The sequence below is a fragment of the Chionomys nivalis genome, chromosome 8 (assembly GCF_950005125.1).
Source record: "Chionomys nivalis chromosome 8, mChiNiv1.1, whole genome shotgun sequence".
Taxonomy (NCBI): Eukaryota; Metazoa; Chordata; class Mammalia; order Rodentia; family Cricetidae; genus Chionomys; species Chionomys nivalis.
Window position 1 is genome coordinate 16,465,339 of NC_080093.1, and position 19,354 is coordinate 16,484,692.

Here is a 19,354-nt window from a genome sequence, read left to right on the forward strand (position 1 = left end):
TAAATGTCTTTGAAAGTAGCTTATCTCCCTTATTACCATTTTGCTTATAGTTCAAGACAGCAAGATACAGCTTCCAATTATACAGCTGCGTAAAGTATGGGCTGAAGCAGTGCACTATGTATCTGGGCTAAAAGAAGACTACAGCAGGCTTTTTCAGGGACAAAGAGCAGCAATGTAAGTGGGTTCTGGTTTTGTTTTGGTTTTGGTTTTTTAAATAATGCCATGTGTATTCTGTACAAGGCTAAACATTGAACATTTTTTGAAATGTACTTTTTAATAATGTGTTTATGTGCGTGTGAATGGATGCACAGGTGAAAGTGAGAGGTTGATGTTGGCTATCTTTCCCTTATTGTTTTCCCACCTAATTTTTGAGGTATGATCTGTTACTAAATCTGGAGCTCACTATTTCAGCTAGACCTAATGGCCCATGAGCTCCTAGGATCTGCCTGTTTCCCCATGCCTCCGAGCGCTGTGTGACGAGCATACACTGCCGTGTACAATACTGAGGTCCTTGTGCATGCAAGGCAAGCATTTGATCTACTTGGCCATCACCCTGACTCAATGAAATGCAGTGTTCTGACCAGACTTACAGATTTCTTATTAATAGTCTAAAATTATTTCAGCCATCATGACTTGAAAATAGTTGTTCCTGAGTGACCTTAGTAGAAGATTATTTACACAGGCAGGAAGTAGGTCAACTGTTTCTCATGATTTTATAGTAAAAACTTAGGTTTTGGAGTTTGGATACTGTATGTTTGCAAATTGTCATTTAATGTTTCTGAATGTTGATAATTTTGTTTTGTTTTGCTATGGCTTAGGTTAAGTCTTCTTAGATATAATGCTAACTTGACAAAAATGAAGAATACTTTGATCTCAGCATCACAACAACTCAAAGCTAAATTGGAGTTTTTTCACAAAAGCATTCAGCTTGACTTGGAGAGATATAGTGAGCAGATGACTTATGGGATATGTAAGTGTCTGGCTATAATGTATTTGTAAGGAATGTCTAGTTTATCTTCTTAACCCATAGCCAGTAATTTAAATTCACACCAGAATAATACACAGGATAACTTAAATTGTCAAACTGTTTTTGTTTTGAGGATTAGGTCTTTTAATCCCTTAGTTGATCAGCTATTTCATAATTATAATAAAATTACTTAACTCTAGAAAAACTAAATAGACGTGACTTAAGACTGTGAATTTCAAGTCTTATTTTAAAAATGCATACAGAGTCTATACTGATGATTTCTTAGCCAGTACGTACTGAAATGTGTGCTTCCTCCCAGTTTGTATGTTGAAATTCTGATCCTTAAGATAGTGGTAAGACCCTTGAGAAATGATTAAGTCGTGATGAACCTAACTAGAGGCCTGAGTGAGAGTCCCTTACCCTTTCTGCCGTACGGGGACACATATGGCAGCCATCTATGAACCAGAACATGATTTTGGATTTCTCAGATTTCAAAACGATGAGAAATGAATTTCCAATGTTTATTTACCACCTTGCTTGTATTTGTTTTTGTTTTTTTATTTTGTTCTTGCATTGTAGCAACTCAGATGGAATAACACAGCCAGAGGGGTCTTAAATTATTTGTCTTTTTGTAAAAAAACATAGACAATTCCAGGATTATGGTTTTTTTTTTTTCTAATCCATCTGCTGTGGAGCTCTAGCTACTTTTTTTTTAATTGTACATAGTCTCCTGCCTACAGACTTATCTCCCTTCGGATGTGTTAAGGATTTGTGAAGAGTTAAAATTCAAATAAACTGAATTATGTGCTGCTTGAAACATCTTTTTAAAGAAGTAGATACTGTTTATATAAGTACTTGAAAAAAGTGTGGATACCTCAGAATAAGTGATCAGAGTGTTCCGTAATGAATATGTTTACTCTCTAGTGCTATTTCTATATTTGCATATTATAAGCATTCTGGTCCATGACAATTATTTCACTAAAGTATCTTTGACTAGTCAGAGGCATACTGTGCAGTTGTCAACACAGTGAAATAGATCTATGTGTGCTAATATTAAAATATCAGTGTCTTTTTGTAAAAAAAATTTGACAGTGACTGTCTTAGTTACTTTTGTATTGCTGTAGAGAGACACCTTGAACAAGGCAGCTTATATAAAAAAATTTAATTTGGTGCTTGTTTATATTTTCAAAGGGTGAATCCATGACCATCGTAGTGGGAAGCATGGTGACTGGCAGGCAGGCAGGCAGGCAGGCATGGCTCCAGAGCAGTAGCTGAGTGCTTACATTTGATCCATAGGCAGGAGGTAGAGAGAGAGCAAGTCTTGACCTCGCATGGACAGTTGAAACATCTAAGTCCACTCCCACTGAAAAGTCTCCCCAAAAGGCCACACCTACTAATCCTTCCTAAACAGTTCCTACTAGAAACCAAGCATTCAACTATAAGAGCCTATGGGGGCCTTTCTCTTTTAAGTCCCATAGTGATAGTAAGTTGTGGGGAAAAGCATGTATATATAGACTGTCTTAGTTAAGTGAGAATAGAGAATATGTCTTCTAACAGTTGAGTTAGTGACAACACTTGGAGTACAGGGGAGAATCTTTTCTTTTAGTTTTTTTGGGTTTTTTTTTTTTTTTGCTTTTTTCGAGATAGGGTTTCTTCTGTAGCTTTGGAGCCTGTCCTGGAACTAGCTCTTGTAGACCAGGCTGGCCTCGAACTCACAGAGATTCACCCATCTCTGCCTCCCCAGTGCTGGAATTAAAGGCATGTGCTACCACCACCCCAGCTATTTTTTTTTTTTTTTTTTTGGTTTTTTGAGACAGGGTTTCTCTGTAGCTTTGATGCCTGTCCTGGAACTAGCTCTTGTAGACCAGGCTGGCCTCGAACTCACAGAGATCCACCTGCCTCTGCCTCCCAAGTGCTGGGATTAAAGGTGTGGGCCACCACCGCCCGGCCACCCTGGCTATTTTTATAGTTTTTGTTTATTTTTACACTACTGGGGATGAACCCTGACAACATGAACCCTGACCCTTGTGTTGTCGGTTTGTTTTTTGTTTTTGATACAAAGTGTCATTATGTAGCCCTGACTGGTCTTGAACATGATCACTATGTAGACCAGGCTGGCCTCCAACTTCCAGAGATTTGTCTGCTTATTCATCTCAAGTACTGGAAGTAAATGTGTGCACAATCACATGCAGCCAAACTCAGAGCCTTGTGTGTGCTAAGCAAGTCTACAACTGATCAGTGTCTCGTGTTGAACTTCTTCTCTCCTAGAACTTCCACAGCAACTCTGTGCTTCAAACAGCATAGATGTGAAGAATTTTTTTAACCTCTGAGCCATCTCTCCAGCCCTAAAGATTTATTTGTTTATTATATATACAGTGTTCTGTCTATATGTATGTCTACAGGCCAGAAGAGGGCATCAGATCTCATTACAGATGGTTGCGAGCCACTAGGTAGTTGCTGGGAATTGAACTCAGGATCTCTGGGAGAGCAGCCAGTGCTCTTAACCTCTGAGCCATCTCTCCAGCCCAGATGTGAAGAATTTTTAAGGCTAAAATCCAAAATCAAGGTGCTGGCAAAGCCATGATTTCCTTGAAACCTGAACGATTCCTTCCTAACTTTTAGGATTACCAGCCATGCTTGCTGTTCTTTTGCTTGTTATCACATGACGTTCTCCTTTTGTGTCTGTGTGCACCTCTTCCCCGTGTCTGTTCTCTCCAAGGACACTAGAGAAGAGTCACACTGTGGTAAGGGCCTAGCTTAGTTCAGTATGAGAACATACATAGGTGATTAACTATAAATTGCCGTATTTCCAGCGAGGTCACCTTCTAAGGCATTAGGGCTTAGAAGTATAGCACATCCATTTGAGAGACACACTTCTACCCATTTTGATCTTTGATGTTGATACAGCAAGGAAGTAACCAGGCTAATGTTTATAAGACATGATTATTTCAGAGGAAACCAATTTAGACTTGATTTTTTTCTTTCTTTTTTTAGCTTCAGAAAAAATGCTGAAAGCATGGAAAGAAATGGAAGAAAAGGCCATTCACTATGCTGAGGTAAGATCATTGAACTCACTCTGTGTATTTAATGTCTTCAATAGAAATTATCTTTGTTTTTTGCATATAAAGAATATCATGCCAGGTGGTGGTGGCACACATCTTAATCCCAGCACTTGGGAGGCAGAGGGAGGCAGATCTCTTTGAGTTTGAGGCCAGCCTAGTCTACAGAGTGAATTCTAGGACAAGCTCCAAAGCTACACAAAGAAACCCTGTCTTGAAAAACAAAACAAGAAAAGAAAAGAATATTTATTCTATCACTCCTGAAATTTAAACAAATGTCTAGTGTATATATGCTTTATATATATAGAGAGAAGAATGTACAGGCTATAAAACCAAAGGCTTTGGGCAACCTTTAGCTTCACCAAACTCCAGTTTCCATAATATATGTAATATATATATGGTATATAATATACATATATTATAATATATAATAATATATATATTAGGGGCAGCAGTCTCTTGTAATAGGCTTATGAACATTAAATGGAAATCAATAATAAATATAATGTATTACTATTATTTTTATAAATAGTTTAGATAAGATGGCTTCACATTTATTTTAAATGGGACAGTTCTATTTATACCTGGTGTTGTTCCATAATTATGGTCTCCTGAGGGAGGTACAGATTGTTCCCTAGGTGGCAAATTTGTTCCTTATACTGTATATGTCCGTGGTTCTGGATTGTTGCTTTCCTTGCTGCCAATTCATACTACACTGAGTATGTGGATAGGGTAGTTGTTATTATGTAGGGTTGATATGTAAGAAATGGCAGTGGACATTTGTCTTGTGAATGGCACTTACACTATTTTTGCTTTTCTAAATGCCAAAGCAAATGCTAGTACTAGTTGACTATAGTCAGAAGGGAAACATGGGAATAAGTATGTTTTTATTTATTATTATTATTTGAGACAGGCTCTCACTATGCAGCCCCAGCTGGTCTGAAATTCACTATGTAAACCAAGCTAGCTTGACTAATGGAGATGCTCTTGTCTTTGCGTCCTAAGTGCTGGGATTAAAGGTATGCACCATTGTACCTGAAAGATTGTCAGAAGCATAAAAAAGCCCCTACCATAGCTGAGGAACTATTAACAGTTACGGTTACTGGGGGAGGGAGAGTCGGTTTTCTTTAAAGAGGTGGCCCTTAGTAGTTTGACCATACCCTGTTATATGGCCTCACATATATATGAGCAGCCCAGATTGGACCCTGTGGGTTATTGAAAAACCAAAAAATAAAAAAACTAAAAAAGGGAAATTAGGAGAAGTAATGGGAGTAAATATGATCAAAATATATTGCATGCACCTATATAATTCTCAAAGAATTACTAAATATTATCTTTTGTTTTTTTTTTAAAGAGTCTTAGCAAGCCTAGTGTGGTACTTTACCCTGTAATTCCAGTACCCAGGAAATCAAGACGAGAATTACAGGTTCAAGAATAGCCTAGGCTACATAATACTGCTATCTCATTAAATAAACAAATGGTTAGCTTTAACAAAATTACTTTGTAGTGAAATATTCAGTTCTACTAGCATAACAGATCATTCTCTACCTTTCTAAGCGGTTTGTTTTTTTTTTAAACAAAACATAATTCTTTATTCAGTCTTTGGAAATTTCACATCATACACCCCAATCTCGCTCACCTCTCAGTCCGTCCATATCTGCCACTCACCCCTGTAGTAGCCCCACCCCCAAATTAAACAAACAAAACCCCACCTTGTTCCTCCATCTTTCCAACACCTTAGTGGCTTCCAGAGTTGCAGTGTGTCATGCAGTATACTCCCTTTGTCCACACAGACTCACCAGCAAAATGTTCATTGCAATGAATCATTGGTCTGGTTCAAGGCCTCTGGCACACCATCATCACTGGACCCCCACTGAAAGTCCTCTCTGATGTCCTGCTGTTGCCCTGAGTCATGGTGCGCAGAATCAGTCCCTTTGCGCACTCCAGCAGGTCATAAATGGGGCAGCTCTTAAAGTGGGCCAACCAAAAGCCCAGGATGTGGGTCTGGGTGGTAGCTAAGCTGGTTGGTCCTGGCCGTTGGGTGTGGGGCACAGCCAGCTTTTCTAGGTCCATGCCATTGGGGCCAGCTTTTCCATGTCTTTGGTGACCATTGAGCCTTGTTTTATATGGTAGTCATTTTCTTTGTATCATATTTTAGGTTGGTGTCATTGGATACCTTGAGGATCAGATTATGTCTTTGCATACTGAAATCATGGAGCTTCAGAAGAGCCCCTATGGAAGACGTCAGGGAGACTTAATGGAGTCTCTGTAAGAATGTATCTGTGCTATTGGTCTTGATTCTGTAATTATCAGTGTTGTTCTTCTGCTTATATCTGGCAGGATTAAGACTCTACATGGTGTAGCTCATAGTTTTTCTTACCCCTAATATGTTTCTATGATATGATTTTTTTTTAACATTTTTTTCGGGGGTGTGTGTGCACACATCACAATGTGTACATGTAGAGATCAAAGGACAAAATTATGAGATGGTTCTCTCCTTCCCCCATGGTGGACCCAGGAATTGAACTCAGGATGTTAGGCTTGGTAACAAGTGCCTTTGCCCACTGAACCATCTCTCCAGCCCTTAAAATATCTTAAAAGGGAGCTATTTCTTGGTAATAGTAAGTTTTGGAAAATAATTTTCTGGATTGTTCTTTACTATTTTTAAAAAGTCTTTTTCATGTATTTTTTAAAGTATATTTAAATTACAAATGATTTCCCATTTACTACTCTTTAGATTCAAAGTATAATGTCTTAACTCCTCTATTGAGGTTAATTTCCTAAGTGTCTAGATTAGAAACTTCAGATTTTTTTTTCTCTAATAAGAAGCCATAATTTTTTTCCCATTTAAATGTTTGTGGTACATGGGTGTTACATTTGTGATGGGAGACCAGAGCAGATACACAGTATACAGAAACTTTATGTTCTGGAGACCAAGAAGATGGCAAGCGCTTGCTGCTCAGGCTTGAGGACCTGAGTTTTGAATCTCCAGGACCCACTTATAAGGCTAGGTGTAATCCCTGTGCTTCTACAGCAAGAGGGAGACAGAGGCAGAAGCTTGCAGGCCAGTTGGCTTAGCACAGGCAGTAACACACAACAGGTAGACCTGTCTCTGGTAGACAGCAAGGACAGACACCCAGTTTTATCTTCTGACCACTTCACATGGAATATGCACACAAAAAGATAGAACACACAGGCAGTTTTTTTGTTTTTGTTTTGTTTTGCTTTGCTTTGTTTTAGCTCTATGTTTTTGAGGACTTGTAGTCTTTGTTTTTCAAGGCAGGGTTTCTCTGTGTAGCCTTGGCTGTCCTGGAACTCGCTCAGTAGACCAGGCTGGTCTTGAACTCACAGAGATCTGTCTGCCTCTACCTCTCAACTGCTGGGATTAAAGGTGTACACCACCACCATCTGGCTTAAGGACTTGTATTCTTATTATTCAGTGAAATATTCTGCAAAATATTCATTAATGATCTGTACTTGCTTAAAAACTGAATCTTGTCCCAATATTATTCAAGTTATATATTATTAATCATTAAGTTACTTCCACATACAGAGACATTTTTGTTCTCTTTTATCATAGGGAACAGCGTGCCATTGATCTCTATAAGCAGTTAAAGCACAGACCTACAGGTAAGACACTTCGATCACGATATTTAAAGGCATTTTAGAACGCTCCCTAACTTAACAAAGTAAGTGAATTTTAATTTTTTTTTAAACTTCAGAGTAAGATCAGCTTTGGGTATTGTTATTGCAACATTTGTGTTGTAATAACTTTAAGTTTAGAAGAATTTAAGAGACTAGAAAGAGAATGTAATAAGGATATTAAAGTAGAAGAATTTTTAAAGTGAAGTGACAAATAGAGAAAAAAGAAACTCAAAAAAGAGAAAGAAACAAGGAAGAACACGAGAAGCTGAATTTAGACTCCCAGCACTCACATAAAAGCCACACATAGCAGCACCCTCTGTGATCCCAGCAGTTCTAGGAATGTGGGGACAGATGGATTCCTGTGACTCAGCAGCCAGTCTAGCTGAAACAGCAAGCTTCAGGTTCAGTGAGGTACCCGAGCTCAACAAGTAAGGTGTGGAGAGCTGTCAAGGAAGATAACTGAAGGTGACCTCCGGCCTCCATACATACATAGCCTCCCCTAACTAAAAGGAAGAAACAGCCAAAAAATGTGTAAAAGGACTAGGGGAAAATACTGCTTAAGTTAGAGAGGTTTGAAAGAATTCAACACAATGGATTCTGGGTGAAATAAGAGAAGAAACTCATAGTCTCTTCAGAAGCAATTTGTCTTGAAAAACCTCCACCACCACAGGTCATTGCTCATAGGCCCTTGAGCAACAATTCATATGCACATCTGGCAAATACAGAGCATTGTCTGCTGGAAGGGATGTTGGTTGGAAACCTGAAGCTTTGAATTCTAAATTGGACTTTTTACTGACCAAATAATCTCCAACACTTCTCCCTGTTTCTCTTTCCCTTTTGTGCCAAACAAGTCGAAACCTAGCCTTCTAACTCAGTAAACTTTGGCAGTATATTTGACAGAATGCTTATGAAATGCTTTGAAAACAATAAAGTTGTGTATGTGTATTGCAAAACACTTTTGTTTTAGTTAAAATATATTTATTTTGAATGATTACATAAGTAATAAAAGGGATATCTCTGCTCCTGAATATATATTGTGTTTTAATGTTTTATATAACTTATATAAACTTCCCAAGTTTTATACCTGAAAATTTATAAACATATATCTGCATATACAACTTTATACATTATTTACACTCTTTAAAAAAAAACAGCATGCACTTGGGAGGCAGAGGCAGGCGGATCTCTGTGAGTTCGAGACTAGCCTGGTCTACAAGAGCTAGTTCCAGGACAGGCTCCAAAACCACAGAGAAACCCTGTCTCGAAAAACCAAAAAAAAAAAAAAAAAAAAAACCAGCATGCTCTCAAGCACTGTTTAAAAATTTTTTTTGAGATTTTATTTTTAATTTATGTGTGTGGGTGTTTTCCTGTATGTCAGTACACTCATACAGAGGCCAGAAGAGGGCATTGGATAGGACCTGGGGTTCCAGGTGACCATGTGGGTGTTCTGAACCTCTGGAAGAACAGTCAGTTCTCTTAACTGCTGAGCCATCTCTCCAGCCCCGTATGCTGGTTTTTGTTGTAGTAGAATTTGTTTAGTTTATTGCCATAAATACTTATGAAATACGTGTCAGACAGGCACTTAACTTTGTTGGTGGTCAGGTTGTTTAGATGTGGTTTCCTGCAGAAAGTAAAATCTGAAAGCAGTGGAAACTAATTTTCTTTGTCCTTTTCTGGCAAAAGCTGAAGTTCTGATGTCTTTACCATTAAAAGAGCTAGTTTTATGGGAAACCTCTTGGGTTTGGTTTGTGGAATTTATGAAGGACTACTGTTTGAAGAAAAGTGTTTTTGGAGCCTTGTATCTGCTTGGGTGAAGGTATGGGGGATGCAGAGAAAGAGGCAGATTCTAGGAATGAAGCTGGGCTGTGAAGAGGTTTCTGGAGTGATTTTTATTATTTAAATTTTTTTAATATTTAACTTTATTTTATGTGCATGTGGTATGAAGGTGCCAGATTCACTGGAACTGGAATCAGACAGTTGTAAGCTGCCTTGTGGGTGCTGGGAATTGAACCTGGGTCCTCTGGAAGAGCAGCTAGTGTGCTTAACTACTGAGCCATTCTACTGAGCCATTCCTCTAGCTCTGGAATGCTTTTTTAAAAGGAGAGGTTTTTTTTCCTTCTCTTGTGGTACTGGGGATCCAGTATATATACCTTGTATATGCTTGGCAGGCACGAGCTCTGCCCCTGTGCTCCACTCCCACAGCCTTTCAAACCTCTTTTGAAACTCTTTCCATAGTTTTCTTTTCGGGAGTAATACAGAAAAACATTAAATAAGGAAAGTTTGTGCAATTATTTGCAAGTATTAGCAGTTTTTGCTTTTAAGGTTCTTTCCCAGGAAAATACTAGGGTGAAACATCAGCACTTTTTTGCTCATTTAAATTTGAATTGTCATAATCTGAAATATAATAACTAATGCTAGTAGTTTTAAAAACTGAGATACACTTATAAAGTATAGAACTCAGTGTAACCAACAACCATCCCATTTGAGGACATCTGCCAGATGCCAGTTGGCTTTATGGTGAATTTCTGGGTGTCCACTGATCACTTTTCAGTTTGGTTTAAGCCAGCTTTTTTTCAGATGAAGTTTTTGTGAGCTGTAAACAGGTGGATTAGCATGAAATTCCAAGCAACCTGGTTGAGGCAGTGAAAGCCTGACTGCCCCACTGTTAGTAAGCAGTGTTAGTCATGTAAGAAAGCTAGTCTTTTTACCAAAGGTTGCGCCTGTGTCTGAATTTGGGTTAGTACAGATTAAAGATCAACCAGGCTATTCATCTCAAACACGGGCAACTTAAGTCTCTAAAGATTAAACAGACACAACCACGCATAAATTTACTTTTTAGAAAATATTTATGTCTGTGAGTATGGGTATATACTACATGTATAGGGGTACCCACAGAGGCCAGAAGAAGGCATCAGATTCTCCTGGAAATGGAGTTTTAGACATTTGTGAGCCAGCATCTAACATGGGTGCAAATCTGGTCTTCTAGAAGAGCAACAAGGGTTCTTGGTAACTATACCTAATTTTTGTGTAGTTATCATTGAACTATACCTCCAATTCCTTAGACTTTATATATGTGATGTGACCCGAGCCTTGTTTGGTGAATCTGAGTTTCATTAGGACTACTTGTACACGCTTCAGTGACTACACTTATAAGAAAACCTCTCTCCCTTTTCTCTGTCTCTGTGCAACTGATAACCTTTTTCAGATCCTTCCACAGGGATAAGGCTTCCTAAGCCCAGCACCTTCACCCCTAAACAGCAGCCATTAGCTGCTTATGAATCTTTGGGGGGGGATTGAAGGATAAATTATGGGAAGGTCTCAGGAGCCCCTTTCCACACATGACAGACCATTAGTCTTCTGTAGGTGATCACAACTTCTGAGATCTCAAGGGCAGCATTCCAACAACAAATGGAGATGTTTCTTAGACTACTTGCAGCTTTTAAGCGTTTTTCAGGAATTTTTTGTTATGAAGTTGCTGTGTTCTGCAAAAGGAAGTTACAAAGGTACTAACTGAAGTCTTTCCTAGATCACTCCTACAGTGACAGCACAGAGATGGTGAAGATTATTGTGCACACTGTGCAGAGTCAAGACCGTGTTCTCAAGGAGCTGTTTGGTCACCTGAGGTAGAAAATTGCTTTATTTCCTCCTAAATGCCTATGCAATTGTGTTCTTTTAAAGTATAATATTCTTCTCTGGTAAATAATAGTTGGGTCAGTGTCTTCAAAAACATAGCCATTTATAGGTCCTGAGTATATGTGTGTTACTTTTTACCTTATTTATGTGCATGGGTGTTTTGCTTGCATATTTGTTCCACGTGTGTGAAGTTAGAAGAGGGCTTCTGATCTGGAACTGGAGCTACAGATTGTTCAAATTGCCATTTGAACACTGGGAATTGAACCCAGGCCCTCTGGTAGAGCAGCTAGTGCTCTTAACCGCTGAGCTATCTCTCGAGCCCTATATTCATTGTTTTTGAGATCAGTTCATGAGTATGATGCTGGTTGTGGTCCTTTTCCTCTGGCTTGGGAGTATGTTGCACAGTCTTGAGGGATGTGACAAGTATCTGACACTGACTTTCTCTCTCCAGCAAGTTGTTGGGCTGTAAGCAGAAGATTATTGATCTACTCCCCAAGGTGGAAATTGCCCTCAGTAACATCAAAGAAGCTGACAATACTGTCATGTTTATGCAGGGAAAGAGGCAGAAAGAAATATGGCACCTCCTTAAAATTGCCTGTGTAAGTAATTATTAGTGAATGTAATACTGAATTGCTGTTACTTTATGCCAAAGGAGTTTCTGTTGCTTTGAGCTATGTCCTTTGAGTGTTTATACTTTATATTGGGTGCACATGTTTCTTGTTTGGTGTCTGAGAGATTATATAGTTAGGACTTGTAGGTGAACTTTTCTATCCCACTAGCTAGTTCCCAAATAACTATACAGAAACTTACTATTAATTATAAATGTTTGGCCAATAGCTCAGGCTTGTTACTAACTAGTTCTTATATTTTAAACTAACCCATATTTCTTATCTACACTCTGTCACATGGTGGTACCTTTTTTTAAAAAATATTTATTTATTTATTATGTATACAGCATTCCTTCCATGTGTGCCCACAAGCCAGAAGGGGGCGCCAGGTCTCATTATAGATGGCCGTAAGCCACCATGTGGTTGCTGGGAATTGAACTCAGGACCTCTGGAAGAGCAGTCAGTGCTCTTAACCACTGAGCCATCTCTCCAGCCCTGGTGATACCTTTTTTAACATATCAAGTTTATTTTCTCTCTGTATCTCCTCTCAACTCCTGAGATGACTCCTCCTCTCTTCTTCGTCACACTCTTTTTTTGTCTGCAAGTCCTGCCTATTATCTGCCTGTCCAGCTATTGGCCTGCCAGCTTTTTATTAACCAATGAAAGTAATACATATTTACAGTATACAAAGATTTTTCCACAGCAAGGACTTGTGTATTCTCATTCTCCTTTCCAGTAGTGCTGGTGGTATGTGTGTGGTTTGTTTCATTAGAGACGAGCTCACTCTAGTCTAGGCTGGGAGCTGGACTGTACCTTACTGCAATTTTCCTGCCTCCCAAGTGCTGGGATTATAAGTGTGAACCACCATATCTAGTTAAATCCCTCTTTTTTTATAGTTTTCCCTGCCCTGGATTGCTATGGTTGCTTGCCCAACTCTTCTTGGAGTAAATGCATCTGACTTGTTTATAAGTCAACCCTTGTTCAGCTGTTCCCTTCCTCCAAACCAAAACTGGATTAGAGAAATTAGATTCATTCACTTTTAGTCAAGTGTTTTAGTCAATGAAGAAAAGGGCCAGTGATGGTACAGTTAGTAGTGATGAGAATAGTTTTGTTTACAAATAGTCAGTTGTGCGTATAAATAATGATTGAATTATAAGTCTTAAGAGTATGTTTTTTTAAATGGTATGAATCAAGAGGTGCTTGCCTGCAATTTATTATGTGTGTGTGTTGTTCTTTTTTTTCCTTCAGACACAGAGTTCTGCCCGCTCTCTTGTAGGATCCAGTCTAGAAGGCACAGTAACCCCTCCAGCATCAGCATGGCCTCCCCATATGTTACCAGAACGCGACCGTCCTCTGACATGTGTGGTAACTCCTCGCGATGGGTGGGTTCACTTTGTAACAACAGATAGTTGTACTTCAGAGTGGGGTAGGAGCAAGACAGTAGAGCATGGTGGTTAGTAATGTCTTCTGACCAGGGGTCAGTTTTGACCAACTCAGCATTTAATAGTGCTAAATAATTTGTTTATTTTTTTTAATGTTCATATATTTTCATTTTAAAATGAGGCTATCTTATAGGATTGATATGAAAATTCATTTGGACAATGTATGTAAAATGCTTGGGAAAAAAATTTCAGTGTTACTAATAACTATTAGCTCAATTAAGGTTCGAAGCCATTTCTGTTATTGGTGTATCATTTTTCTTTATCCAAACCATATACCTTTCTTAACCATTTATCTCTATGAGAAATTATGCATTTTTTGCAGTTTTCATATTTTTTTTGGTACTTGAGTTCTTTTAATAAAGTAGTAATACCTACTTTATTTTATAACGTAGTATTTCTTAAATCTTATATTTTCAATGCTTTAAATCATTTTGCAAATAAGAACTCAGATTTGCAGCCCTGCATTGTCTTTAGTTCCTACTCTTCTGCTAAAGCTGAATGACTGTCCATCTCTGTTATTTTCTCAGCGTAAGGTGTGCCGTGTGCAAGTGCCTCTCTGCTAGCTTGTGTACTGTCGCTTTTCTCACAACTAATGGAGACCTCCACAGCACCAAGCATTTCCTGGAAGTCTGCCCATAATTAGTTTTGCAGAAGTGCACCCATGTTACATCTCTGCTCAGGAGGTCATGCAGTTGCATATTCTGTACTCTGCTTTTATGAAAGAAAAAGCACATGACAGGAAGGCAAGCTGATATCAGGTATTTTATTGTTTAAAGAAAGCAAGTTCCAGTGTATATCTTGGGGTCACCATATATGTGGCCCACTATGAATGCATATACAAGTATAGCAGAGGTTGTGACTTGTAGACTTCAGGAAATACTCTATTAGAACTGAAGAAGTAAAATTTAGCACATCCTAACCCTTCATTTTCATTAAAGGCATTTAGGCTTGGTAGGGATGCTAATTCCAAATATCGGCTCTGTAGGTAGCTTCCAATTTGAGTGTGTAGTTGTTTGCAACGTACATTCTGAAAGCTGATCTTAATTACCAAGATTAGGAAATTGTTGCCATGAAATTTCCTCTCTGTTGGATAATAGCTGAATCAGTGTTTAGTTCTAAGCTGACAGTGGCTATTAACCATGGCCTACAGTGTACAGAAGAGGAACTGTGCGTTGGCAAAGGATCATGACAGGACATGTGGAAGAGGAAAGCATGAGGGGAGAAACTGGAATCAGGGCCTCCTGATTTCTTCTGCCGTTCTTAGCGGTTGGCTTGCTTTTTTCCATCGCTACTATCTGTGATTTCCAATCAGTTTTTCTCTTTCCTGGATTTCTGGAGACCATAAATCCTCCCCCCCACACACACACTTTGTTAGTGTGTGAAGTGAGCATGCTGGTGTTTTACTGTTTGTAAAAGGAAAAAGAAATCATCCAGAAACAAAACAAGTGCTATTTCATTTGTCTGTACCAAGGGGCTCTTTCCCCCTACCCTGTTATTTCTTCAGGGAGTGGTGAGGAGTTACCAGTGCCACCTGTCTCAAAAGGAAACCTGATTAGAGTTACAGTGGCCTTACTAGGGTAGGCAGAAGTGGTGGCTTAGATGAAGTGGGATGTTGTGTCTGAGTGGGAGGGATGAAGAAACTGAAGATGGCAGCATTCAGCTTTGCTGGAGTGTTGGGTTGCAGAAAGTGGTCATCTTGACCTAGAAGACCAGAACATAGACAACACTCAGGTGCTTTTTTTGCTGAACTTGAAATAGTTTGCTCTTTCATCCATCAGAGAGACGTTAACACAAATGATAGAAGAAAATCTGAACTGTCTTGGCCATTTAAGTACTATTATTCGTGAAACAAATGAGGAACAGAGCAGTAGCATGTCGGTAAGTTTTGCATGATTATGGGTGTGTAACATATTAGATATGTTGGATACAAAAGGTTTAATTTTCGATGTTTGCCGTGTCTGGCATTTGGGATATATGTAGGGTATAGAACTCAGAGGAAAAAACATTTGAGAAATATTTTGAACCTTTTGTTATGCAGGGACATTTATCCTGGTTTCATCGCTGTTGCTGTGATAAATTAGCCTTAAAAAAGCCACTTTATAGGGGTTTATTCACCTTAAAATTACAGGCTACACACCACCCCATAGAGAAGTCAAAGCAGGAACTCAAAATAGCTAGACATAATGTCTACAGTCAAGAGCAGAGAGAAACAAACTGTGCATTCCTGAGAGTACTCAGCTCACTTTTTTTTAATATTTATACAGTACAGGGTGCTGCCTACTTTTGGGCACATCTTTTAACGGAATCAAGACAGTCTCCAATATATATGCACATGCCAGCCTAGTCTTAACTGTCATTGGGAGTATCTTCCCAGGTGATTCTAGGTCACGCCAAGTCCACAGAACTAACCATCTGATGGGTAGCATTGTCTCATCAGTGAACATCAGTAGTAGCAGTTTTGGTCAGATTTTCTTTGCAATGTGACTACTGAGTGGAATGGATGCACCTTTTTACTCTATAATTTTTGTATTTGTTGCATATAAGATCAGTTATGCTGATACTTAATAAAAATGATTGTATCAAGATGTAATTGCTGTGAACTATTTTTGCTAATACCGGGAAAAGCTTCTCTAAAATTTTAGCAAATTCACCACTGCATTGAGTCTTGATGCCAACCCTTTCCACTTATGAATACTTAAATATTTTTGAGATTACTGTAGCTTTTATAATTCTTAACTTTTCAAATTTTGATTCTAAAATGTCATAATATTAAAACAACTTTAAAAAGTGAACTTTGCATTCAGACAGCTTCTAATTGTCATTTTCATGCCTGTTTTTAGAGTCTTGATTGGAGGTGGTTAACAGAATGACTTGCCATTTGTTCACTGTCCTCACGCCTATGACAGTTGTGTCTGCGCATGTTCGACATTCACCTTTGCCCCCTGAAGCCGTTCTTCACACACCAGTCAGCAGAGGAAACTATGAATGACTTTACAAGCACAGTATCTTGATTCTTTTATAATGATTGTGACCTCTGAACAGACAGAATTTTATTACAAACTAATGAAGTTAATTATTTTTAACACTGCCGCTATCTAGGGAGATCATTAGTGACCTGCTTATCTTTAAAATTGACAAAATACTACTTGTTTAACTGATTAAATATATACATATTTTAAAGACAGGGTTTCTCTGTGTAACATCTCTGACTGTCCTGGATCTTGCTTTGTAGACCAGGCTGGCTTCGAACTCACAGAGATCCACCTGCTTCCCTCTCTTGAGTACTGAGATTAAAGGCCTGCACCACGACTGCCAAGTCCAGTGTTCATTTTAAGTAAAAGTTGCCTACCCATGTTTCTGTGGAAGAGACTACCCACAAGTAAAATTTTTTCCTGAAGACTAGCCTGTCTCCTTATGTTACTCTTAGGAAGTGCTCTACCTGGCTTCATAAGAGAGTTAGATGAATTTCATCTCTAACTACACATGTAATAGTGTCCTCTTCTTAATAAGGGATTACACATGTGTGCCTTTGATATCGACTGACCATAATGAATTGTATTGTATTCTGTATGTATATGTATTTAAGGTGTACATTTAATAATATGAAAGAGGAGATGCCTGTTAATTTATAATGTATTTGAAGGTTGTATGTTTTTGCATTTGTAAAAATGGGTCACTTGTTTAAACAATCTTTTGTGTTTTGTCATACAAGTTTTAAAGGTTTGCATTCCTTTATTTGTAATTATACTCTCAAAATCCAAGAACTTATGAAAACAAGGTTTTCCTAAGCTTGGTAACAAAATTCATTTGCTTCTGGATCTATTCTGACTTGACACTGAATCTGTTTATCCCATTTTGTGTGAATGTCATTTATTTTACTACATAAATATTAATGTGTTTGATTACTGGGGGTGCTGCCACAAACTCTTTTGAGGGTTAATGTAGTATGGTATATGCACTGAATTACCTTTCTAAAAACTGAAAATTTCATAATTCTGAAACATCTAGACTTAGGGGTTTCAGATAAAAGATTGTGGATTTCTGCCTTCTGTTAAATAATTTAGAAGGTGTTATTTTGTTTAAAAATGTGAAATGCTTTTATAGCCTAGTTTTTCACTTTGCATATTAAATGATTTTAAAATTGTTTTTGAATCTCATTTCTAAAAGCAGACTATAGTACCACAGGCTAATACAGACTGAGAAACTGGAAAGGGGTATGTGATAGGATAAGAGCACAAATGAGTTACTTTATGTGTGTGCACATGCATATATGTGTGGAAGCCAGAGTTGTGATCTTCAGGAAAACTGCCCCAGTTGTAGAGAGAGTCTGTCATTGGCCTGGAGATTATCAATTAAACCAGGTAGAGTGGGCCATGAGCCACAGGGATCTTGTCGTTGCCTGCCTACTGCTGCAATTACAGATGCCTACCACCGTATTGCAGAATATTTGTTTACACTGTGAAGATGTCTTTGCCAAGGCGCCTTCTAATTGGTTTAATAAAGAGCTGAATGGCCAATAGCTACGCAGGAAAAGTTTAGGCAGGACTTCTGAAGATAGAACTCCAGGAAGAAGAAAGGCAGTAGCCAGCATGGAGAGAAAACGGTAGGTGCAAGATGCAAGAGAGGTAATGCCACATGGCCGAGCATAGATTAAAAGTTGGGTTAATTTAAATGATAAGAGCTAGATGAGACAAGCCTAAGCTAAAGGCCAAGCTTTTATAATCAATAATAAGCCTCGTGTCATTATTTGGGAACTGGCTGGCAGGGCAGAGAAAGACTCATTACATATGGTGCCCAACCTCCAGGCACATATTTCCACTTAGGGCCTGAAAATCTGAGGAAAAAAAAAGGAGGAGGAGGAAGAAGGAGAAAAAGAAGAAGGAAAAAAAAATGGATACGACTGAGAAGGAGAAGAAAGAGGAAAGAAGAAGGAAAAAAAAAAAACAGACATGACTTCTTAGTGTCCCAGTGCTTGTGGCTTACATAGGCTAAGTAGAAACAGTATGGGTTCAGCAGATTCCTCAAGCTTGGGCAGGTAAATGTTGCTCCTAGCTTGTAACATGGGCATAAGGCTCTCATAGACCTAAGTGGGGCTGAGCCAGCCATCAGCACAGAGCTCCACGGTGGGTTTTAGGCTTGGCTTACCTGGCCAGAGAAGGCTACAGGTGTGCAATAAAGAGGTCCAGGCTGGAAAAACCTCTAAATAGGTAACAGTAAAAAACTGGGTATGGACAGTCATAGAAAAAAACAGTTTATAAAAATAATAAAGTAAAATTTTAAAGAAAGTAAAGTAATATAAAAGCATCACATAAGGATGGAAAATGTAGATTAATCAAAAGATATTAATCTACATGGAAGGGGCAGAAAGTATTTTGCTTTTATTTCTGTTGTCTTAAAACAGCAATAACTGTCTCACTGCACAGACCTGGCTGGCCTGAAACTTGCAATGCAGACCAGGCTAGCTTCAAACTTGAGTAATATCCTTTCTCTGTCTCCCAAGAGCTTGGATTGCTGGAGTGTGCCACCTCACCTGACTGACTTGAAAGTTAATACAGGCAATTCAGTAAAGGCATTTACCTAGGAGTCTGAATATGTAGTTATTGTTCATTTTTTTCTCAGAAATCATGTATTTTTTAAGTATCAAAATTATCGGTTGACTGGGCAATGGTGGCACATGCCTTTAAACCTAGTACTGAGTGTAAACATAAGTTTCTGTCCTTCCTGGTCTCACAGCCATTTCAGTCCCAAAGAAACACACCTCTGTATTATAAATGGTTTGGCCTATTGCTCAGGCTTATTACTAACTAGCTGTTACAACTTAAATTAACCTATAGTTCTTATTTATGTTTAGCCACATGGCTTGGTATCTTTTCTCAGTGCAGAATTCTCATCTTGCTTCCTCCGCATCTGGCTGGTGACTGACTCTGCCTTTCCTCTTCCAAGAATTCTCTTGATCTGGTCACCCTGCCTATAATTCCTGCATGGTTACTGGCCAATCGG

General features: G+C 38.6%; 1 protein-coding gene across 3 annotated transcripts in view; it reads left to right on the forward strand.

Moving 5' to 3' along the window:
• Chuk (component of inhibitor of nuclear factor kappa B kinase complex) overlaps positions 1-17,492 on the forward strand; it is a 36,971-nt gene extending 19,479 nt beyond the window's left edge. Inside the window, exons 12-22 of one of the 3 annotated variants that reach the window (XR_009057570.1) lie at positions 51-174; positions 819-970; positions 3,962-4,023; positions 6,185-6,294; positions 7,607-7,656; positions 11,198-11,294; positions 11,756-11,903; positions 13,161-13,294; positions 13,882-14,112; positions 15,133-15,232; positions 16,195-16,224. Coding sequence is in view for 2 of the 3 variants with exons in the window: in XM_057777816.1 (XP_057633799.1) it covers positions 51-174; positions 819-970; positions 3,962-4,023; positions 6,185-6,294; positions 7,607-7,656; positions 11,198-11,294; positions 11,756-11,903; positions 13,161-13,294; positions 15,133-15,232; positions 16,195-16,224 (1,007 nt within the window). In the remaining variant the exon portion in view is untranslated. Of the gene's footprint in view, positions 1-50; positions 175-818; positions 971-3,961; positions 4,024-6,184; positions 6,295-7,606; positions 7,657-11,197; positions 11,295-11,755; positions 11,904-13,160; positions 13,295-13,881; positions 14,113-15,132; positions 15,233-16,194 lie in introns of those variants that run through there. The other 2 variants (XM_057777816.1, XM_057777817.1) reach the window with 2 other exon arrangements.
• Positions 17,493-19,354: the final 1,862 nt, after the last annotated feature.